The sequence below is a fragment of the Neoarius graeffei genome, chromosome 12 (genome assembly GCF_027579695.1).
Source record: "Neoarius graeffei isolate fNeoGra1 chromosome 12, fNeoGra1.pri, whole genome shotgun sequence".
Taxonomy (NCBI): domain Eukaryota; kingdom Metazoa; phylum Chordata; class Actinopteri; order Siluriformes; family Ariidae; genus Neoarius; species Neoarius graeffei.
The window spans coordinates 52480623-52505937 of record NC_083580.1 but is presented as its reverse complement, the minus strand read 5'-3'; the positions used below and the strand labels follow the sequence as shown (position 1 = coordinate 52505937).

At 42.0% G+C, this 25315-nt stretch overlaps 2 protein-coding genes across 9 annotated transcripts in view; both read right to left on the bottom strand.

Moving 5' to 3' along the window:
* Positions 1-6491, bottom strand: part of sptan1 (spectrin alpha, non-erythrocytic 1) — a 120156-nt gene extending 113665 nt beyond the window's left edge. For all 6 annotated transcript variants that reach the window (XM_060935989.1, XM_060935994.1, XM_060935993.1 and 3 more), the window contains exon 1: positions 6383-6491. The gene's annotated coding sequence lies outside the window, so the exon portion shown is untranslated. The remainder of the gene's footprint in view (positions 1-6382) is intronic.
* Positions 6492-22155: 15664 nt separating this feature from the next.
* Positions 22156-25315, bottom strand: part of smpd4 (sphingomyelin phosphodiesterase 4) — a 99638-nt gene continuing 96478 nt past the window's right edge. For all 3 annotated transcript variants that reach the window (XM_060935986.1, XM_060935985.1, XM_060935987.1), the window contains 2 exons: positions 24436-24564; positions 22156-22683 (listed from right to left, as the gene is read on the bottom strand). In XM_060935986.1, coding sequence (XP_060791969.1) covers positions 22363-22683; positions 24436-24564 — 450 coding nt within the window. In that variant the 3' untranslated portion in view covers positions 22156-22362. The remainder of the gene's footprint in view (positions 22684-24435; positions 24565-25315) is intronic.

Below are 25315 nucleotides of genomic sequence, written 5' to 3'. Positions count from 1 at the left end.
CGGGAGGGAGGGATTTTTTTTATTTTATTATTATTATATATGGATGGATAAGAAATTGCAATGCTGTGTTTGCTTTTTCTTTCAGTACTTTTTTTTTATTACAAAAGCAGACACATTTAATAAAATGACAGTTTAATCAACTGAAACTTGTACAAAAACTTTAAGTTAGCATTTTAAATGCTGACTGCAACGTTTGCAAAACTTTTACAAAGGTACTTAAAATGTCCGACACACGGACTTTTTGTAGCTCTAAATCGAGCGTTAGGCCGAGTTCGGATGAAATTACACTATTAAAATGATCACTGAATGATTTGTTTTTCTGAATCTTTACTATTTTGTTGTTCGCTAGAATACCATTTTGCGATTTCACACTTAAGCAAATGTTTGAAAACTCCGGATCTCCTTCCTTCATGGTGGCTGCCATTTTTTTTGCGCCGCACGGCGCATGTGCAGAGCTGATTCGACAGGGCTTTCCACCAGGGGTGATTCTAGCATCTGATCTTTGGGGGTGCTTAGCCCCCAGAGCTGACAGAGGCACCTGGCTTGAACGACAGTGTTTCCGTGTTTATTCCGCATTTAGACTAGACTTATTGTAACTAGACAAGAAGACTAGACTAGACAAGACTAGACGTATGCAATGTTTTAACAGAAGCTGACCCAATAAACTATGATATCTACACATAACCACTGACACAAATATTTACGTTATATTTTTAACTAAACAAGACCTACTACTGCATTTGTAATGTTGGAGCTATTCATTTTGAACAGTGGTAATTGTTAATTAATGTGTTATTGTGTATTGTGTAATAATAGTATGTATTATTATGATTTTACATTAGTTTACATTAGTAAACGCTATGTTACATTAAATAAAATTGACTAACACACGGTGGTCGAGCACCGTAGCACTTGTACAGCTCTGCACAAAAGTATCTCGATATGGATGATAAATGTCGTTTTTATCATTCTGTTCATAGACCAGGGAACATCAATATTGCATTATGCATATTATTGTGTTGTGTTTAACAATTGTAATTCCAGTCCGTACCTTCACATCTCGCTATGCCAGTAATACTCAGGTGCTACTTCGAGTTCCTCATCGGCGTGGAATCCAGTTAAAAAAAAAACACCATGTCGTAGCAAGCACTCGCGCGGACAGGCAACCCAATCAGAGGGGACGCAAGGAGGAGAGGGATTTTACTGCTCATAGAACTATCACGTAACAGGTGAATTCAAGAACACACACGCCCGCGCACACATTCATTGCGCAGTGTGCAAGGGCACTTATTTCTGAAAATTACGTCCAAAAGCAGTGTTTTTGAGGGTGCTGAGCTAGGGGGTGCTGAGCTCGTTTTTGGGGGTGCTTGAGCACCCCCAAAAATAGGCTAAACACGCCCCTGCTTTCCACAAGCGCCGGCTGCGGCCATGCAATTAAGTCCAGCCGGCTACTTTAATGACTATTTTTGTAGCCCACAGGCTCTAAATATTAATTTTCGATTTTAATAAAATTAAATGTTTATCCAACGGACTGACAATAATGTCAAACTGAACCGCACTCATTTAAGTTGTGATTCGCGCCGTTTGTACCAATAATAACCACAAATTCCCCGCAGACTTCGTTGATCAGGGGAGAGTATGATCATCCGCGGCCCCGACATGCGGTGTGCACACGCGCACTTGGCGGAGGCAGTATGAGCCTGTGGAAAAGGCAGTGGAAAGCCCTGGGAATGCGTAAATGTCAAGTTCGAGTTTAGATTTACGAGCCCGAAAAAAAATGTCGAAAAACCGGCGTTAAAAAAAAAAAATTTCACCCGCACAAACGGCACTCACCCGGCTGGTGGACTGGAAACAGAACATTTTTTAATAATGGCCTGGGTTTATTGATGGCATATAATATTGTTATCATATCGCTTATCCTCCATGTACTACGCCACTCTCCCCAATGGAGAATGAGCGTGCAATATTGTTACAATATTGCACATTGTCAAGACAACACGACATCGCACTTCGGAGCTCATGAGAAGATCCAGTGACAAAACTTTCCTGCTGCGCATACACAATCATTTCTTTGTTGACCGCGCTGGTTTATGAGAAAACGGCCTGGTGGTTTTCTGCAAACTTCTTCAACGTTATCGCGTAATTATTAAAATGGTTAACAGATGTATCGTAGGAGGGTGTAGCAACGCCAATCATGATGGGATTAGTACTCATCATTTTCCAAAAGACCGGACAATGAGAGAGAAATGGGAGCGCTTGGTCTACACAGGCTGTGCACTGAAACCGTGCAAAGCTCTCGCAGCCTGCTGGCGCTTCCGCAGGTAACATCACGAATCTGGCTCCAGACTCCCTTGGGATTTTTCCAGACGAGTTTTGTTATTTTATTTTTTTCTGTTGGAGACAGATGGCCTTGTGCAAAATTACCCTTCTGGATGATTGTGTAAAGGGACATACTTTCATATAAATAAATAAATAAATAAATAAATAAATAGTCCAGAATATGCACTTTAACACAGGACGGCCTTGAGCTGAAGTGCCCAAGAGAGGCGGCGTGTACGTACACAGCGGCTTTGCTCTCCTATGATGAACTAAATTTCATTGTACAGTTGTGCAGTCACAATAAAGCCATTCTTCTTCTTCATCCAGGCTCGGTCATGCTTATAATAGTATTTTGTTTTATTATACTGGACACATTCCTTTATTTCTCCTCCCCCCCCAAAAAAAAAAATTTAAATTATGTAACAGGAAGAGAACAAGAATGCTTCACAGCTCTTCTTGAATATTTAAGTTTTATTATGATCACTACTACCACCACCGTTATTTTATTGAGGGACTTTGCTGTGTGGTGCAGCAGGAACCATCTGCAGCTCAACACCTCAAAGACCAAGGAGCTGGTCATTGACTTTGGGAGGTCACGACCAGTTCTGGTCGAGGGAGTCGAGGTGGAGGCTGTGGATTCCTACAAGTACCTCAGGCTGTGGCTGGACAGCAAGCTGGACTGGACTTGCAACACCAAACACTTACACAGGAAGGGACAAAGCAGGCTATACTTCCTTAGGAGGCTGCGGTCCTTTAACATCTGCAGGAAACTCCTGTGGATGTTCTATCAGTCTGTGGTCGCCAGTGTCCTGTTTTACACCGTGGTGTGCTTGGAGGGGGGGCAGCGCACCCAAGAAGGACACATCCAGGCTGGACAAACTGATCAGGCGGGCCGGCTCTGTGGTCGGCATGAAGCTGGACTCTATGGTGACAGTGGCAGAGAAGAGGACTATGGACAAACTATTGAACTTCATGGATGATGCCAGTCACCCTCTGCACACTGTCAGCAACCAGAGGAGCCTGTTCAGTGACAGAATGCTCCTACCCAAGTGCAGGACGAACAGACTTAAAAGTTGTTCAAAACACTTTACACAGGGGTGATAGCGTTCCGGCGCTGCGCCGGATGAGGGTCTAATTCGTGCCGTGACGGCACTTTTTTCCCACTAGTTCCATATCATGCGAATTCCCTTTACTGTCCATCTGCGCATCTCAGAATGACACAGGACAATGGGCGAACTAGATTTTTTTTTTCCCCCAGCCACGGTACGCCGGAAATCCGGCGCGGCGCCGGAACGCTATCACCCCTGCTTTACATTCTGCTTTACATTGTTCTTTCATATATACTTAAATCAATATTCATGAAGATAAAGTTCATCATTCCTGGCTGCTGGCTGGTCCTGATCAGCCTACTTAGTGCATAAACTGGAACTAAAACACAGGTCATTCATTCATCAAGATAAAGTGAAAATTTATTTGTGGATCAAGTATGAACGTAAATCCCATATCATATTGGGCTGGTAAATTCTGACTAGGCCCAATGACAGCAGTCTAATTGCGGGTTGTTTTACAATCAGGGTACAAAGTTTGTCACAGGGGTCCAAAATTCAAATTGATTCAAACTGGTTCTTGTACCAGTTTTTAAGTGAAGGACAAGTTAAAGAACAGATTTCAGGTAATTTTTTGACATGTGTATGGTAGTTTTGTGTAATCTGCTATAAGATAAAGAAGATTAAGTGTAGCTTTAAGCAGGGCTGGGAGAAACAAATGAAGTGATTCTCGGAGAGGACTTTTTTTTTTTTGACAATTCAGAATCCACTACTTCCATAGTGCTTTTAAATATAAGGCTGTAAGCTTTGTGTTAGTTGTCTCTAATATTTATGTCCCAATATCTTGACCACATTTTAGGATGAAAATAATCATTTTAGATATGTTATTTTATATTGAAAAATTAGCTGTCTCGGAGAGGACATTTTTTGACACAATTCCATACTAATTTGATCAAAATAGTCTGAAAACTTACTGGCATTCAACATTAAAACTTAACTATGTTTCCAATGATATGGAACCAAATATTTGTTTTATGGTATAAAGAATGATTTAAGTCATACCGGTCAACCCTCCCGTTTTTCCCGGGAAATCCCTTATTTTGACTTATTTCCCGCTGTCTTCCCGTTTTTTTTATTTTCCCGAAAATATCCCGTATTTTCACATTATATAAAAAAGTCGGTAGGTCCAGAATTCATGACGCGCCTCTGACAGGAGTTTACAGCAGGAAGTCGGGCCATGAATTCACGTCCCCGCCCTCTCAGGCATCAGTAATTACAGAACTCCTTCCGGAGGCGAGGCTGAGCAAGTGATTAGGTCCAGTGTTGCCAGATTGGGAGGTTTCCCGCCCAAGTTGGGCGGTTTCAAGTGCATTTTGGCGGGTTTTGAACATATTTTGGGCTGGAAAACGTCAGCAGTATCTGGCAACACTGATTAGGTCTGAGGTGAAGATGGCGATACTAATAGCTAAGAAAAACATTAGCCTCTCTTTCTTTGATGATTTCAACAAGTGCGTGGCTGGAATGTTCCCAGACTCTTCCATCGCAAAGAAATTTTCCATGGGGAAAACGAAAGCCTCCCAAATAATCAAAGGTAAGCTACACATGTTTACATTAAGTATGTCTTGGCTAAGACCTCATAAATAGCCTAGTGTAAACTAATTGGTGTATTAACCGTTTTATCCACTCATTGTCTATTTTATTTTCTATCTGAAACTTACCCATTTTAAATCACTCTTGGTTTAATATCTTATATTACTCTATCTATCTATCTATCTATCTATCTATCTATCTATCTATCTAGTGTTCCGAGGCCATGACTATGGTAAAACCATAATAAATTGCAATGGAATTGAATTTATTGACTGGTTATATAATGACCTTTCTTATTTTAACATAAGATACGTATTTTAGCCCTTAATTTGGGAAATAACTGGTACCACTGAAAGCAAATAAAAATAAATGTATAGTTTGTTCACAAATGCACTCTATAAACCATAAGCATATTGAGTTTGTGTCTTGGCTATCACCAACATGCACCAGAGTGCAGGAAATCACAAATACTAGATAGAAAATTGCCCCCCATTCAACTACACACCCACTTTTGGTGAAGGGTATGACTTTCCGAAATTTTCCCTTATTTTGAGTTAAAAATCTGGGAAATATCCCTTTTTTTCAAACCTCAAAGTTGACAGGTATGATGTAAGTGCATCCCTTTTGGAGCTACCTGTGGTCAAAAAAAAGCACTTTTTCTAAATGACACGAGTAATTTTGCTAAATATGACATATATTGCCATACATTCACCAAAAATAACGTTATCACCACATTTTTTTACATGGTAAATAGAGCTATCACAGGGCTACAATAAACACCTCAAGTTTATTTAGTCAAGCCTTTTGATATTGAAGATAATAAGTGTTAAATGTGATTTTTAGCTTGCCGTACCCTGATTGTAAAACAACCCTTATTGCTATGCGCCATCATGGCTCCATAGTTTATCCAGCTAGTACGGCAGCTAGCTTTCCTGTCAACATAAAGAACGATTAAAATGATAAAGAAGAGCCATTTTAGATTATCCTGTTGACGCATTTAAATAAAGTATACGTTTATTAATATGTCAAGGTTTACTAATGTAAAAAAAAATACTGTTTTAATAGATACAAGAATTGCAAATATGTCGTTTAGTAACCGCCCCGCCAGACAGAAATGAAATAGGATTAGCCCGCTAGCTAGCTGGCTGTAGCAAATCTGTTTGGATGTTTATTCGTTAAATGGTGTAATAATTTATACCGTGACAGAAAACACGCAAATCTAAATGTTTACAAATACAGACTGTTAGAAACAGGCGGTTAACGTGGTTAATTGTGTGTTTTTGTGGTGTAGCTGTGCTATGCAGAAGGCAGGGCAGCAATATCACTCCATTCAAATTAACCAAATAACGAAGCAACACAAATCCACGATAAAATACAGCTTTCTGTCGTCTAAATCGCACAACCATGCAAATAATAACGCCTCCTACCTCGTTAGAAGTCGAATTTTCCACTGGATCGATGCAGGCTGGAAATAGCTCTTTTAATGCAATAACGCTGCTGCTATCTGTCTGCCTGAGGAACCTGGGGGAGGGGTGACGTCACTGCCGCAGCGATAAACCGAACGGTACCGAAGATCGCCGATACAGATCATCAACGATTAGCGTCAAGTGTTGCATTTTGACCTTGCTGAAATAGCCATTCTGCAAATGTCCTGCTGAATGAGGAACGCTTTTCTATGCTGGGTATCTCATCTCATCTCATCATCTCTAGCCGCTTTATCCTGTTCTACAGGGTTGCAGGCAAGCTGGAGCCTATCCCAGCTGACTACGGGCGAAAGGCGGGGTACACCCTGGACAAGTCGCCAGGTCATCACAGGGCTGACACATAGACACAGACAACCATTCACACTCACATTCACACCTACGGTCAATTTAGAGTCACCAGTTAACCTAACCTGCATGTCTTTGGACTGTAGGGGAAACCGGAGCACCCGGAGGAAACCCACACAGACACGGGGAGAACATGCAAACTCCACACAGAAAGGCCCTCGCCAGCCACAGGGCTCGAACCCGGACCTTCTTGCAGTGAGGCGACAGCGCTAACCACTACACCACCGTGCCACCCTATGGTGGGTATTTTATTGTAAAATACATTTCTTTCTTCTTCTTCTTTTGGCTGCTCCCGATTAGGGGTCGCCACAGCGGATCTTTCATCTTCATTGCTCCCTGCCTTCTGCATCCTTCTCTACCACACCTGCCACTTTCATGTCCTCTCTCACCACATCCATGTATCTCCTCTTTGGCCTTCCTCGTTTTCGTTTGCCCGGCAGCTCCATCCTCAACATTCTCCTTCCCACATGCTCTGCATCTCTTCTCAGGATGTGCCCATACCATCTCAGCCTCATCTCTCTTAGCTTAATGCCCAAGCTCTCCACATGTGCTGTCCCTCTGATGTGCTCGTTCCTTATCCTGTCCAACCTCCCATCGCAAACCTTAACATCCTCAACACCACCACCTCCAACTTTGCCTCCTGTCTCTTCGTTAAGGGTACGGTCTCCAATCCATACATCACAGCTGGTCTCACTACTGTCTTATACATCTTACCTTTCACTTTTGCTGGGAATTTCCTATCACAAACGACTCCTGAAATCCTTCTCCAACTGCTCCACCCTGCCTGCACTCTCTTTCTCACCTCACTATTGCAGCTCCCATTTTCCTGCACAGTTGACCCCAGGTACTTGAATTCACCAACTTTCTTTACGTCTACTCCTTGCATCTTCACTACACTCTCATCCCCATTCTCATTGACGCACATTTATTCTGTTTTGCTACTGCTCACCTTCATTCCTCTTCATTCCAATGCATACTGTACCTCCATCTCTCCAAACCCAACTCAACCTCCTTTCTACTTTCACCACATATCACAATATCATCCGCAAACATCATGTTCCATGGTGACTCTTGCCTCACTTTGTCCATCAAGCTATCCATCACTATGGCAAACAAAAAAGGACTCAAAGCAGATCCTTGATGGAGTCCCACCTTCACCTTGAACCATTCAGTTGTTCCAACTGCACACCTCACTGCTGTTTCACTGTTCTCATACATGTCTTGCACCACTCTAATATACTTCTCATTCACGCCGCACTTTCTCTTATTTTTATGAAATACAATTAGTCTAAATCTTACATTTAAAACATTTACAAATACCACCTCATATGTTGGGAGTTGAACTGGGGCAGCATGGTGTTGCAGTGGTTAACTCTGTCGCCTCACAACAAGAAGGCTCTAGGTTCAAACCCCATGGCCGACAAGGGCCTGTCTGTGTGGAGTTTGCATGTTCGCCCCGTATCCGTGTGGGTTTCCTTCCACAGTCCAAAGACATGCAGGTTAGGTCAAAATTGACCGTGAGTGTGAATGGTTGTTTGTGTTTCTATGTGTGTGTCAGCCCTGCGATGAGCTGGCGACTTGTCCAGGGTGTACCCTGCCTCTCGCCCAAGGTCAGCTGGGCTAGGCTCCAGCTCGACCCCCCCACGACCCCCCACAGGATAAGCAGTTACAGATAAAACAAACAAATACCACCTCATATGTTGGGAGTTGAACTGGGGCAGCATAGTGTTGCAGTGGTTAGCCCTGTCGCCTCACAACAATAAGGCTCTAGGTTCAAATCCGATGGCCGATGAGGGCCTTTCTGTGTGGAGTTTGCATGTTCGCCCCGTGTCTGCGTGGGTTTCCTCCCCCAGTCCAAAGACATGCAGGTTAGGTTAATTACTGGCTCTAAATTGACTGTGAGTGTGAATGGTTGTTTGTGTCTATGTGTGTGTCAGCCCTGCGATGAGCTGGCAACTTGTCCAGGGTGTACCCTGCCTCTTGCCCAAGGTCAGCTGGGATAGGCTCCAGCTTGACCCCCCACAGGATAAGCAGTTACAGATAAAACAAATAAATACCACCTCATATGTTGGGAGTTGAACTGGGGCGGCATGGTGTTGCAGTGGTTAGCACTGTCGCCTCACAACAAGAAGGCTCTTGGTTCAAACCCCATAGCTGACGGGGGCCTTTCTGTGTGGAGTTTGCATGTTCTTTTCGTGTCTGCGTGGGTTTCATCCAAGTGCTCCGGTTTCCCTTACAGTTCAAAGATAAGGTAAAATACCCAGCCCCTGGGGTTGTACAAGTCAGTGCATACTTATTGCTAGTCCCAAGCCTGGATAGACTGAGGAAGGTTGTGTCAGGAAGGGCATCTGGTGTAAAACCTATGCCAAATCAAATATGTAGAACAAATGTGTGGTGACCCCTAACGGGAGCAGCCAAAAGAAGGAGGTGTTGGAAGTTGAACTGGATGAAAATATTTCTATAGGACATCTGTTGTACGGATACAAAGTCTTGGTTGGACAGCGCAGAACATGGATAAATTAATATGAAGAAAGATATACAAAACACTGGAAAAATCCTGATTAAGTACGTTCTCATGGTGAATCAGTAAAATGTGGGAATTGTGTGAAATACGGGGTCACATTCTTTGTAGTTGTCTGTGGAGAAACATGATTTGCCCACACCATTTCCCAGAGAAACAAAGGGAGACCATATCTGACATGACCGTTTTACATGGTTACTGTAAGCATCTATGGGGAAATCCTGTCTGTGTACAGTGCCTTGCAAAAGTATTCATCCCCCTTGGTGTTTGTCCTGTTTTGTCACATTACAAGCTGGAATTAAAATGGATTTTTGGAGGGTTAGCACCATTTGATTTACACAACATGCCTACCATTTTAAAGGCGCACATTATTGTTTTATTGTGACACAAACAATAATTAAGATGAAAAAACAGAAATCTGGAGTGTGCATAAGTATTCACCCCCTTTCGTATGAAACCCCTAAATGAGAGCTGGTCCAACCAATTCACTTCATAAGTCACATAATTAGTTGATTAAGATCCATCTGTGTGCAATCAAAGTGTCATATGATCTGTCACACGATGTCTGTATAAATCAACCTGTTCTGGAAGGACCCTGACTCTGCTACACTACTAAACAAGCAACATGAAAACCAAGGAGCCTCCAAACAGGTCAGAGACAAAGTTGTGGAGAAGTATAGATCAGGGTTGGGTTATAAAAAATATCCCAAACTTTTAATATTCTACGGAGCACCATTAAATCCATTATAGCAAAATGGAAAGAATATGGCACCACTACAAACCTGACAAGAGAAGGCTGCCCACCGAAACTCCCAGACCAGGCAAGGAGGAAATTAATCAGAGATGCAACAAAGACACCAAAGATAACACTGAAGGAACTGCAAAGGTCCACAGCAGAGATGGGAGTATCTATCCATAGGACCACTTTAAGCCGTACACTTTACAGAGTGGGGCTTTATGGAAGAGTGGCCAGAAAAAAGTAATTGCTTAAAAAAAAAAAATCACATTTGGATGTTTGGATCAGCAGCATGTGGCAGACTCCCCAAACACATGGAAGAAGATTCTCTGGTCAAATGAGACAAAATTTGAACTTTTTGGCCATCATGGGAAATGCCATGTGTGCTGTAAACCCATCACCCTGAGAACACCATTCCTACAGTGAAACATGGTGGTGGCTGCGTCATGCTGTGGGGATGTTTTTCGTCTGCAGGGACAGGAAAACTGGTCAGGACTGAAGGAAAGATGGATGGCACTAAATACAGGGCAATTCCGGTGGAAAACCTGTTTGAGTTGGCCAGAGGTTTGAGATTGGGACGAAGGGTCATGGTCCAGCAGGAAAATGACCCTAAACATACTGCTAAAGCTACACTGGAGTGGTTTAAAGGGAAGCATTTAAATGTCTTGGAATGGCCTAATCAAAGCCCAGACCTCAATCCAATTGAGAATCTGTGGCATAACTTGAAGATTGCTGTACACCAACACAACCCATCAAACTTGAAGGAATTGGAGCAGTTTTGCCTTTAGGAAGGGGCAAAAATCCCAGTGGCTAGATATGCTAAGCTAATAGAGACATACCCCAAGAGACTTGCAGCTGTAATTGTAGCAAAAGGTGGGTCTATAAAGTATTGACTTTGGGGGTGAATACCTATGCACACTCCAGATTTCTGTTTTTTCATCTCAATTATTGTTTGTGTCACGATAAAAAAAAAATGTGCACCTTTAAAGTTGTAGGCATGTTGTGTAAATCAAATGGTGCTAACCCCTGAAAAATCAATTTTAATTCCATCCTGTAATGCAACAAAACAGGACAAACACCAAAGGGGGTTGAATACTTTTGCAAGGCACTGTATGGAGCTGTTCAACAATTGTGAATCTTCATGAAGTCCTCATTATTCAACACATTTTAAATGTTGTTGAAATGCTAATGAGCTCTATTTTAATGACCGACACTTTTTAAAAAAAGTCACTATGACAGGTGTAAGCTGATGTTCCATTTATTTTGCTTGCTTTTCTAAATGTTGTGCAAATTGAGTTGTATAGTTGTTATTACGCCTAGTGGTGACAAATGGGAACTGCAACAAGTGGTAATGGAAATTCTTTGGGGCACAGATCTCGCTGCCCCTGCTCATTCCGTAAACATTTTCAGTAGAGGAGGAGCAGCAGATACGGCAGTTAATGACAAGGTGACTCTTTTTTTAAATGCCAAACTGGTCTAGTTTAAAAACACTCCAGGTCAATGAAGATCTTGTTTTATAACACAACATGAGAATGAAATCTAATTTCTCTCATCTCATCATCTCTAGCCGCTTTATCCTGTTCTACAGGGTCGCAGGCAAGCTGGAGCCTATCCCAGCTGACTACGGGCGAAAGGCGGGGTACACCCTGGACAAGTCGCCAGGTCATCACAGGACTGACACATAGACACAGACAACCATTCACACTCACATTCACACCTACGGTCAATTTAGAGTCACCAGTTAACCTAACCTGCATGTCTTTGGACTGTGGGGGAAACCGGAGCACCCGGAGGAAACCCACGCGGACACGGGGAGAACATGCAAACTCCACACAGAAAGGCCCTCGCCGGCCACGGGGCTCGAACCCAGACCTTCTTGCTGTGAGGCGACAGCGCTAACCACTACACCACCGTGCCGCCAAATCTAATTTATATATATATATTTTTTTTCTCTTTATTTATTGAGGGTAACACTTAATATCTAAAGATAATCTACACACGGCCCTCATCAAAATCTAAATAAACCAAACAAACTAAAAGAAAGTACAAAAAACCTAACTAGAGTACAGGTAGTCGTCGACTTACGACCTATGCGACTTACGACCGATCGACTTTATGACCGTCTGGTTATGACTGGCAAGTGTTTCCCAGCTGAGCTCGCTGAGCGTACGACAGTTTCCGCCCCAGCTCCCAGTAGCGCCTCTTGCCGCGTACAACAGTTTCTGCCCCAGCTCCAGGGACATGCGCAGTCTCTCTCGCGCACTCCGTCATACAGTTTCTGCCCCAGCTCCTGGTTTATGAAACGAGCAAATCCTCCCGCCAGCCCGAGCGCTGCAACAGCTGATGATGACATAGACGACCCACAGCCAAGCACCAGTGATGCCAGCGGTCACTAAGTTTTGTATTTTGCCATGTTTTACATTTGTGTTTTGGTATGTTTCAAACTAAAATGTTTTCTATTTTTCACACCTGTATTTCGTATTTTTTGTTTTGCACATATTAAACGAATTGTACTGTACGCAGTGTAGTATGCAGTGTTTGACTTAAACCAAATAATGAGCCACGGTAATGAAATAAGAAAATGTTGATAAAATAAGACTTTAAGATGATTACAATATCATTACACATCACAATATACTTACATTCATTTAACATAGGCCGACTTACAACCAGATCGGTTTACGACCGGTCAGTCGTAACCAAACGCAGTCGTAAGTCGACGACTACCTGTATAAATATAAGTAGAGTTATAAAATACTAATTTTCTGAAATACTAAAACTAGTTAATCTTCTGCAAAATGCATCGAGCGATTTGCATAATTTAAGATCATGGGGAAGACTGTTCCAGGTTTTAGCAGAGCTAAATGCAAAAGTTCGCTGACCAAATCCTTTGGAAGAATCAAATTGAGTGCCGAATTTCGGGTTTCCTTTGTATGAATTTGGTAAAAGAGCTTAAATTTATCTCTCATGTAAGAGGGACACTGCCCATTTAAAGCTTTAAACACCAGCTTTGCTTTCACTCGTTTTACTCTCTCCTGAAAAGGAATAATGTTCAGTTTCTTAAATAGCTCTTTCAAGTGCACATCCCAATTGGCATCCATTATAACACGTTTCTGCAAGAGTAACATGATGTTTCCATTTGCTGCTGATGAATCTCCCCAAACGGTTGCCCCATAGTCCATTACCGGTTGTATAACTGCATTGAAGTATGCTAGTTGCGCTTGCCTTGTCAAAAACTTTCTAGTCCTCATCAGCAAGCCCAGTCGCTTTGAAACTTTAGCGCTTGTCTTTTTGACATGTATGGACCATGATAATGCATCGTCGAGGTAAAGGCCAAGTAGCTTAGTGCTTTTGACAGTTTCAATTGGACTACCTCCAATTGAAACTTGTAGGGAAATATTGTTACTATCCAGTTTTCGGTGTTTTGGCCTGCTGCAAACTAGCATACTCTTGGTCTTATCCGCGTTTAGCGCCATTTTGTTGTTATCTGCCCACTTCTTGACAAGAGCAAGATCTCCTTCCAGGGATGATTTGATTTCATCGACACTGTGACCTGCTGCGAATTGTGTGGCATCATCAGCATATATGTACATACTGGTCGTCATCGCATGTAGTGGAAGATCGTTGATGAAAACTATGAACAGAAGTGGTCCTAGTATCGACCCCTGGGGTATGCCCAATGTTACTGGCAAAGAACTTGATAGCTTGCCTTGGACACAGACTTTCTGTCGTCACCCCTCTAAGTACGACTTAAACCAATGCACTGATGCAGCCGAGAATCCGTACACCTCCAGCTTTTTTAGTAGGACATCATGGTCAACCAGATCAAACGCTTTCCTATAATCAATTAGCGTCAGTCCAGTCATAATACCGTTGTCCATGTTCATCAGCAAGTGATTAACAAGATCAATCAAAGTTGTTTCACAAGAATGGAGGCCTGAACCCAGATTGATATTTGAATAACAGCCCATGCCGGTTGAAATACTCGTACATCGCAAGGTGCACATGACGCTCCATTACCTTGGATATCACCGGTAAGATGCTGATAGGTCTGTAGTTACCAACACTGAGGTGGTCTCCAGCTTTGAATACAGAAATTCAAAGCTGAAATATCTGCAACAAGGGCAAAGTGTGTCCTGTAACGTTCAAAATAATTTCTAAGATATATTAAAGATGGGGGAAAGTATTCACTACATAATCCCAGTCTGTACATCAGAAATGCATGCGTACCTTATTTCCCCACACAAAGGCTGAGAAAAAGAAGAAAAACAAGTCTCCTTTTTCCAGTAGCTGAATTTCGTCAGCTACTTTTACGTCTTTTGTCTTCAGCTTTTCATTTGACTCGCCTTCATAACTGAAACGCTGTTGAAAAAAATTGCTTTTACATTTATAACATTTAGCATACACCTTTATCCAAAGGGAATTAAAGAAGTGCTTTGTTTGTCTCTATCAAAAACACACCCTCATCCGAGTGCAAATAGGCCAGGGTCTAAAAATACTATCACAGTAAAACCCTGTCAGAGAGGAATTAGTACAGTTAATACAGCGGGAAAAACAGTATACGTTGGGGTTTTTAATTTAAATGCTTAGCAAAAATGTAGTTCTTTAGTCTTCACTTGAAGACGGCTAGTGACTCAGCAGTTCAGACAGCTACAGAATGTTCGTTCCACCATCTAGCTGCCAAGAATCTTGATGCATGACTTCCTTCTACCTTGAAGCATGGTGGGTCCAGTCTCGCTGTGCTATCAGCTTAAAGCGTATACGCAGAGCCATGGCTTTACTTTCGTTTATAAATGCCTTGAGACCTCAAGAATGGCACAGGAATAGTTTTAAACATTAACAATAAATCTAATATAGTAATTTTTACGATTAAAGTAATTTATATCAGTAGCGGTCTGAGTGAATGACCTTGACGTCCGTAACGTCACAGCAGGAAGTCTATCGGTCTCATCGCCATTTCCACTATACTAAAGCACAGAGCTGACTGCAACTCCGATCCTCCATTTTGAGCTAATTTATCGCCATGCCACGTAGATGTGTTGCTGGCGGGTGCAGCAACATGACACAAGGTGGATTTACGTTGTATTCATGGCCCAAGAATGTTCAAACTCCAAAGATTTGGACGCGTTTTGCGAGAAGTTCACGGGCACACTGGGCACCGATGAAGTGGTCTCTCCTCTGCTCTGCACATTTTACTGAAGACTCCTACGAAACCTCTGATCTGTTGAAGAGCGTTGGCTATAAGCCCGTATTGAAAGAGGGTGCAGTACCGACAATTAAAGGAAAAGAAAACAAGAAAAGGAAAGTATTTATTTTATTTTTTAAAGTGAGTTCAGTTGCGGGGCGGCACGGTGGTGTAGTGGTTAGCGCTGTCGCCTCACAGCAAGAAGGTCCTGGGTTCGAGCCCCGGGGCTGGCGAGGGCCTTTCTGTGTGGAGCTTGCATGTTCTCCCCGTGTCCGCCTGGGTTTCCTCCGGGTGCTCCGGTTTCCCCCACAGTCCAAAGACATGCAGGTTAGGTTAACTGGTGACTCTAAATTGACCGTAGGTGTGAATGTGAGTGTGTATGGTTGTCTGTGTCTATGTGTCAGCCCTGTGATGACCTGGCGACTTGTCCAGGGTGTACCTCGCCTTTCGCCCGTAGTCAGCTGGGATAGGCTCCAGCTTGCCTGCGACCCTGTAGAAGGATAAAGCGGCTAGAGATAATGAGATGAGATGAGTTCAGTTGCACCAGTTCTCCTGGAGTGTGAGCTGAGGGTTGTTGGTAAAGAACGGGATGGGACATATCGCTCAGGCAGTGACCGCCCCGCGGTTGTTGCCAAAACCGGTGAGTGACGTCCGGTTCCGTCCCGGGTTTTAGTAATTGCCTGATCCGAGCAGTAATGGCAGAGTAGTCAGTATGGAGAAAATTAGTGGATCAGCCGTCTGATTTCTCCACTGGATATCGCTGCCATCTTGCCCTTACATGGAAGAAGCGAATGAACGGAGAACTGAACGAACAACTGAAAGTCAGATTGTTTCAAAACAATTGGTCACAAGATCGGCCTTCAAGACGTGAGAACACAGGCGGGTAAGCTCCGACTCTCATTTGGATAAAAAAACAACAAAAACAACCTGTTGTTTACCTGCATTTAGATTAATACATGTAACTTGTATTGTGTGTTTAAGTTAGCGGTATAAGATTATTTAATTTGCTTCAGAATGTGATTGTCTCAGTTCATCTGATTATTTAATTAGCCTTTTACGTTTTATCAGTGAAAATGTATGCATGTACATGTATGCTGCATAAGTTAGAACGCCTATCCTGTTTTAATGAGAGTCAACCCACAGTCAGTAAAGTCAAATCAGTCTTGCACTACGTTCAGACTGCAACATAAAACGACTCTCATCCGATTTGTTGTGAAATCCGATTTTTTTGTTAGGCCGTTCACATTACCAATTATATGAGACTTGTATGCGATCTCCAATATGAACGGAAAACGACCCAAAAGTGTCCCGCATGCGCAAATTGACACGTAATAAGCACATCTACGTAATACGTAAACAAAAAAAAAGCGCACTCTTCATGTTTAATGATTTCTTTTTTGTTTGTTTGTTTAATTATCTGGTTAGTGTTAAAGTGTGAGGTCTCGTGTGTGTTTTTGTTTCTGAACTGAAATGAAAACGTGTAGCCTGGTAACGAGGGTTGACTCCTAAATGTCTCTCTAATTTCTATATAAGTGCACTACATGTTACTAGGAAGTAATGGATTTTTAAACTCTATATAGTGCACTCGAGCTTCAGTAGGCAGTCATTTGGGATACGGCCGCTGTATTACCAAACTCTTAATTCAGGCTTAATCATTTGCACATATTTATTTCGTCATATTAATAAACTTTTTCTACATTTTTATAAATATTTATTTAGATTGTTTATAGCCAGCTGAATTCTGCAACTTCTCTCAGCGCTGGCTCAAGGTGCAGAAACACCAGTGCAGTTTGCGATGGAGATGAGGCGAGACCTGGCGATGTGGTTTTTGTGGCGGCGGCGGAACTCGCACAATAATCTGATTAACAGCAGACTAATGAGACCGAAGGTGTCAAATTACTGGAAATTTCCAGAACAATCTTATAATCTTGTAATACAGGATGGTTTAAGTTATAAATCAGTTATAGAAACTGTTTTATTTAATCAGGCTAACAGATCAACATCCAGGTCCCTACCAAATCCACCATTAGCTTGATCAATTCTATAAAAGTCTATTTAAATTCTGAAAACTGTATAAATGTTGTTTTCCACCAAAGAGGCGGGATTAGCCAACGCAGAATAGTGACGTTTGTCTCTTGTTGATGACGTGTAGGTCACATGAATGCGACCTGTCTGGTCAGACTGCAGTCGCATGTGAAAATATCGGATATGCATCGGATTTAGGACCACATATCCAAGCGGCCTGGGTCGCATGTGAAAAAATCAGATCTGTGTCGTTCAGATTGTCACTAACAAATCGGATACAGGTCGCATATGGGCAAAAAAATCGGATATGGGTCGTTTCAGGGTGCAGTCTGAACGTAGTCTTAGTTGAGCGAGTCGGTAACGGTATTTCTTACTTTCACCATAAATTTTTATTTATATGACTTTGGTCTATAGCTGTAAAAGGCCTCGGCCTTAAAACCGGTTACCGCTGTGATGTCACACACTCGGGGCTGGCTGGCTCAGCGGGGCAGCTTGAATACCAACTTTGCGGTTGATTTTAATTCTCAAAAATATATATTTTAATTCCCATTTATGCAGCATACAAGAGTCAAGGATGGAGATACTATCTGCTCAGAAATGTATTTAAAAATAAAGGTTCTGCGTATCTCCTTTAAAGGAAGTGTGGTGCAGAGTGTAGTGTGAGAACCGCCTCAGGCGTGTGGGGGCTGGTCTGATTTTAGCTCTGCAGTTTTAAATCTGATGCAGCAGCTATTGAAAGCCAGTGGAAGGAATGCAGCAATGGTGTGGCATGAAATAACTTGAGGAGAAAACAAGTCTTACAGGTGCATTGTGGATCAGCAGAATAAAAAAAAATCCAGAAGGGAGGAGATGGACATGATTCAGTTCCTCCTCACTGGACAGAGTTGAGTGAAAAGGCCAAGGGATGTAGTGTGTTTCCTGCAATCTCCCAGACCACATGAGACGACGCACAACTGAACAAGAACCCAAGTGGCCCCTGTGGAGACAAATGTGTGCGTTGTCTTGATGTTAGCAATACGGACCAACAAGGGGAACTTTCTTTCCAGAACTACACCAAGGTTATAGTAGTTTTCCAAGGCAAGGCAAGTTTATTTATATAGCACATTTCATACACAGTGGCAGTTCAATGTGCTTTAAAGCAAAACAGTAAACAATAGAAAATAAAATGACAAAATAAATGGGGAAGAAAAATAAGAATTAAACAATAGTAGAAATAAAATGAGAAGTTCAATTAAAAAAAACAGCAGAATAAAATAGAATAAAAGTTAAGTAAAATTTAAAACATGGAGAGACTGTAAAAATAGAGTTTAAAACATGTAGAGATGGCAATATTAATAATTTAGCAGAAAGCATCTGAAAACAGCTTGGTCTTTAGTCTAGATTTGAAGCTGCCAACAGCAGGAGCATTTTTGATGTCCTCTGGCAGTTGGTTCCATAGCTGGACTGCATAGTAGCTAAAAGCTGCTTCACCACACTTTGTTTTAACAACAGGTTTTAACAGTAAATTTTGTTGCCGCAATCTGGTAGATCTGATTGGGTTCGGCCGCTGCAACATATCAGAGAGGTAATTGGGCCCTGTACCATTTAGAGATTTGTACACCAGCAGCAATGCTTTAAAGTCAATTCTGTAGCTTACTGGAAGCCAGTGAAGGGACCTTAGAATTGGAGTAATGTGCTCTGTTCTTTTTGTTCGTGTGAGAACCCTCGCCGCTGCATTTGAACCAGCTGAAGTCGTTTGATGGTTTTTGGCAGGCCTGTGAAAAGGCCATTGCAGTAATCAACCCTACTAGAGATGAAGGCATGTATTAGTTTTTCCAGATCATTTTTTGACAAGTCCTCTTAGTTTGGAAATGTTTTTAGGTGATAAAATGCTGTTTTAGTGATTGCTTTCATGTGACTGTCAAAGTTTAGCTCACTGTCAATGAAAACACCAAGATTTTTAACCATTTCTTTTGTTTTAATCCCCTTTGCGTCAAGAATAGTGGTAATCCTGAGTCTTTCATCTTTTTCCCAAATAGAATTACTTCTGTTTTATCTGTGTTCAGCTGAAGAAAATTTTGTGACATCCAGTTGTTGATTTGATCGATACACTGGTAGAGACATTCAAGGGGGGCATAATCATTAGGTGATAGAGCAAGATAAATTTGGGTGTCATCTGCATAGCAGTGATACAAAATTGAATTGTTCTTGATAATTTGCCCAAGTGGGAGCATATAAAGGTTGAATAGTAATAAAGGTTGAATAGGCTGAAATATAAATTCAGCAGGGTGTTTAAATGCCCAACAATAATTCCTGTAGACCTGCAGAATGTGCTGATCCCATGAAGCAGACAGCGAGACACAGTTCTGCTAAATTCTGCTGTATAATCAGTACAGAGGCTAAACAGCGCACAACGATTAAATAAAAGCAAATTACATCCAATATGCAGAGTCACTATGCAACTGAATGAATTTAAAAAAAGACCCAACAGGCATTAACCAAAAGATAAAGATTTTTATTAAAATCACTTTCATTTCGACTCTAAATGTGTGTGTTTGTGCATTATTACACAAAAAGGCTGATTGTTTATGATATTACTCTTTTCAAGCGGTCATTATGTAAATGTAGTAAAGGTGGCTGGCATACTTTATGTCCACACTGACAGATGCTTATCCATATAAATGTCCCTTCACACAAAATGTCATCAGGCTAATGTAGCGAACAAGTAAAAGACTCTTTCTTTATCATCATGGCACATTAAATCCATCACACTCATTACTTGTTAGCTACATTAGCATCATAGTCCCAAAGTAGTAAACCTCAGACACCACAAACATGGTCCTTGCTGACTGGAGTGTGACGACTTTGAGCGCTCCCAGAAGCCGCGCTTAGAGGCGTGGTTTCACCTAATTAAGGTCGCACCTGATTGGTTCCTGTTTAAAAAGGAACAGGTTGAGAGATCCTGGCGCGCGTCTTCCGTTTTCTTTCTTTTATTATGGCTTTGTTTGGTATCTTTTTGATTTTTGTATATATTTTCAGTACACTATTATTGCATGCCTGCACTGTTTGACACTACTGATTACTGACGAACCTGTTATGTATATATGTTGTATATAGTTTTTTTTTTTTTTTTAAGTAAATTCTTTAATTATTTTGGCAATTTTGTGTCCCGTGTCTTGTTACGATCTGGAGCCAAATCGTAACAAAATGGGGGCTCGTCCATTTGCGATTGGTAATTTATAAGATTGCTTTTGAATGATCTTTTGTGGGAGGATGTCGGTTTCTCTGCAGCATTTTGTGGTTTATCATTGGAGCCTGGATAAGTAAGTTGTGCACAAATTTAACCTCCTAGGGCTTAGCGGTCACATGCGTGGACAGCACTTTATGGAAATTCGGAACAAGAATCCACATATGTGGACAATACTTTTTCTCTAAAAGTACATCTTATCAAAAGATGATGCTTAGTTTTTATTCTAATCAGGTTCTAATAAGCCCAAATAGCAAAGAGAAATAAAAAAAAAATGCATGTAAAAAAACAGCTTGGGCCTTAGGAGGTTAAAGGAACAGTCCACCGTACTTCCATAATGAAATATGCTCTTATCTGAATTGAGACGAGCTGCTCCGTACCTCTCCGAGCTTTGCGCGACCTCCCAGTCAGTCAGACGCAGTCAGACGCGCTGTCACTCCTGTTAGCAATGTAGCTAGGCTCAGTATGGCCAACGGTATTTTTTGGGGCTGTAGTTAGATGCGACCAAACTCTTCCGCGTTTTTCCTGTTTACATAGGTTTATATGACCAGTGATATGAAACAAGTTCAGTTACACAAATTGAAGCGTAGCGATTTTCTATGCTATGGAAAGTCTGCACTATAATGACAGGCGTACTAACACCTTCTGCGCGCTTCGGCAGCGCATTGATACGGAGCTCAGATAGCAATGCGCTGCTGAAGCACGCAGAAGGTGTTAGTACGCCTGTCATTATAGTGCGGACTTTCCATAGCATAGAAAATCGCTACGTTTCAATTTGTGTAACTGAACTTGTTTCATATCACTGGTCATATAAACCTATGTAAACAGGAAAAACGCGGAAGAGTTTGGTCGCATCTAACTACAGCTCCAAAAAATACCATTGGCCATGCTGAGCCTAGCTACATTGCTAACAGGAGTGACAGCGCGTCTGACTGACTGGGAGGTCGCGCAAAGCTCGGAGAGGTACGGAGCAGCTCGTCTCAATTCAGATAAGAGCATATTTCATTATGGAAGTACGGTGGACTGTTCCTTTAAGGTGGTTTTCCTGAGTAGGTATAGCGTCGTGTTTCCTTTGAGACACGATGGGGTTATTATTATTATTTTTTGTAGTGTTGTGGTGAACGCGAGTAGTAGTTCTGCTCGGGAGCACTTCCGCTGAGCTGCAGGTCGTTGCTGATTATCAGTCGCGGCCTACGCTCCGCTGGAATTAGTGCATAAATACCCCTCGCTGGTAACTGCATGAAGATTAGGGTTGAGTGTAATTAGGGCCTTTGTTGTTTAGTTAGCTGGGGAAATCATTTTTGTTTGTGCACACTTTTTTGTTTGTTGCTGTGAATATGGATGTTGGAAAATTTTGTGAGTCCCCTAGTCGGGAAAATTTGGAAAGCTGCAAAAAAAGAAAACTATATATATATATATATATATATATATATATATATATATATATATATATATATATATATACACACACACACACATAACAGGTTCGTCAGTAATCAGCAGTGTCAAACAGTGCAGGCATGCAATAATAGTGTACTGAAAATATATACAAAAATCAAAAAGATACCAAATAAAGCCATAATAAAAGGGAAAAAAAAAACGGAAGACACGCGCCAGGATCTCTCAACCTGTTCCTTTTTAAACAGGAACCAATCAGGTGCGACCTTAATTAGGTGAAACCACGCCTCTAAGCGTGGCTTCTGGGAGCGCTCAAAGTAGTCACAGGAGACATTTGGGATAAAGGGGAAAATGTGGACGTTGCAGGCGGAACTGCTGTAAAAGCTTGTGCAAAGCATAGCACGGTCAGTGTTCAATCGCTCACTGTTTAAATCAGCATAGTATCAGAGGGAGTTTTTTTCATAAATACAAAGCCTCCATTGATGAGTCAGTGAGTTTTGAGTTTATCAGCGAGGAGGAGCAGGAGCAGTTCATACACGAGGCTGATGATGAGAATGAGCGCGGTGCTGGACAGCAGGCCAAATGAGAACAGAGCGAACACCAGGTAGAGCAGCAGCAATGTGAACAGCGTACGGTAGCTGGCTAGAGCTCGCAGGCTGAGCCGTGGCCGCTGCACTCGCCCTCTCGTTTGACGCAGAGCCGGACTCCTCCATTGCTGCCCAGACGCTGGTGACACGCTCAGGTAGTGTCGACTCACGTAGCCCAGGAAGTCCTGCCGTGAGCACAGCGCCTCCATGTGGCCTCCAAACTACGGATCAAATGACATAAGTCAAGTCAAGCTTTGTTGCTATAAACACCATTTAAGACAGACAGCAAGTGTCAACCAAAGTACTGCACAGTAAAACATCAGTATAAGATTATACACAAATTAAGGAATTAGATAGATTAAAGTAAAACAATAGACAAAGCAAAAAAAAAGACAAAAAAATATCTGGATGATTGGGAACTTACAAGGACAAATATGTTTTCAAATTGAATTTAAAAATGTCTGGTGTCAGGGATGACTTTATAAACAATGCGAAACTATTCCACAATCTTGGAGCAGGAACAGGAAAGTCCCGGCCACCTTTGAATCCTGATAATGTGGATTGGTTAAAAGCTGCTGATCAGAAGATCTTAAAGCATATACGCAGAACCATGGCTTTACTTTCGTTTATAAATGCCTTGAGACCTCAAGAATGGCACAGGAATAGTTTTAAACATTAACAATAAATCTAATATAGTAATTTTTACGATTAAAGTAATTTATATAAGTAGCGGTCTGAGGGAATGACCTTGACGTCCGTAACGTCACAGCAGGAAGTCTATCGGTCTCATCACCATTTCCGCTATACTAAAGCACAGAGCTGACTGCAACTCCGATCCTCCATTTTGAGCTAATTTATCGCCATGCCACGTAGATGTGTTGCTGACGGGGGCAGCAACACGACAGAAGGTGGATTTACGTTGCATTCATGGCCCAAGAATGTTCAAACTGCAAAGATTTGGATGCGTTTTGCGAGAAGTTCACGGGCACATCGGGCGCCGACGAAGTGGTCTCTGCTCTGCACATTTTACTGAAGACTCGTACGAAACCTCTGATCTGTTGAAGAGCGTTGGCTATAAGCCCGTGTTGAAAGAGGGTGCAGTACCAACAATTAAAGGAAAAGAAAGTTTTTTTTTTTTTTTTAAAGGAAAGCGAGTTCAGTTGCACCAGTCCTCCCGGAGTGAGCCGAGGGTTGTTGCTAAAACCCGGACGTGACATGACGGAACATATCGCTCGGGTAGTGACCTCCCTGCAGTCGTCGCTAAAACTGGTGATATCCTGTTCCGTCCCAGGTTTTAGTAATTGCCTGAGCCGAGCAGTAATGGCGGAGTACTCAGTATGAAGAAAAGTGAATGAGTGGACCAGCAGCCTGATTTCTAAACTGGATATCGCTGCCATCTCGCCCTTGCATTGCATCCTTGACTCTTGTATGCTGCATAAATGGGAATTTTATATATATATATATATATATATATATATATATATATATATATATATATAATTCCCATTTATGCAGCATACAAGAGTCAAGGATGGAGATACTATCTGCTCAGAAATTGATTTTAAAATAAAGGTTCTACGTATCTGCTTTAAGGTACTGGCGGTGGAAAGGGGGCAAAGAAAATCAGAGATGTAGCTAGGTGCAGTATCATGTAGAGCTTTAAACCCCCCCCCAAAAAAAACCCCCTTTGAATTCAATTCTGAATTGGGAGCCAATGGAGGGAGGCCAGGTCAGGAAAGATGTAGGGTCTACACTGTAACCTCATGAGCCTATATTCGTAAACAGAAACAGTGTATTGAAAATGATGGATATTTATGGATAACTGGTCACATTAGCATTATACACTCAGTTCACATGCAGCGGTTACTTTTTGATTGTGAATTTTAATTATGATCGCCGTAAGCTGTGCGGCGGGCTGACCGGGTACTGCACACACTACAGACACGCACCAGCTCAGTTATTGCATTGCGTACCCGCTCATTGATGATGGAGGAGAGCTGGAAGAGCAGCCGCACCAGAAAAGCATTTTCGTAGCTCCTTATCGGCTGAAGTTCTGGATCCCCCTGATATTCAATCTCAAATCGGCGAAGGCCGTTAATGATCTGAGACAAAAGTAAACAAAATGTAGCAGTTTTATAACATACCAAACACAATACCAACATGAACATGTAAAAGGTACAACTTTTAAAAGGTTAGAGCTGTTAAATGTACCGGTAATAAAATAAGAGGCATCTCTGATTCAGAGATTATAGGATCCAGAGTCCAGTTTATGTATACGCTCCATACAAAGTGACACACAGTGAGCTTAATTTTTATACAATTACACATGATCTTTGCTTTCTGCATTTGCAAATAAGCTAATTTATAGAATCACACTTTTGCTAGCCTAGTAAACTAGACCCACCCGCCGAGTGGCCAAAAATATTTTTTGCCTAGCGAGTGGGTCTAGCCTCGCACCATATAAACAAAAACACCCCGGGCATCAAATCGTGCCCGCCAATCACAACGCAAGGTTTTTGTTTGGATTCTTTGGGCGGGCTTTTGCAGGAGTGACGACAAAGCTGCGCGACGCTGGAGAAAGCGCAACAGGAAAGATGGCTACGGCTAGAGAACAGCGCGCGTTTGACTCCGCTTTGGAATCAGTTTTAGAAGAATTAGACTTGGAGTTTTCGTTGAAACATGAGCAGGAAGAGGCTCTCCGCTCATTCCTTTTCAAGAAGGACGTTTTCGCTGTTTTGCCGACCGGCTATGGCAAAAGTCTGATCTACCAGCTGGCTCCGCTCGTAGCCAAAAGGATGGGGCTAGTTTGTGCAGTACGAAGAATTAATAAACAGCTTTGAAGCATTACTTTTT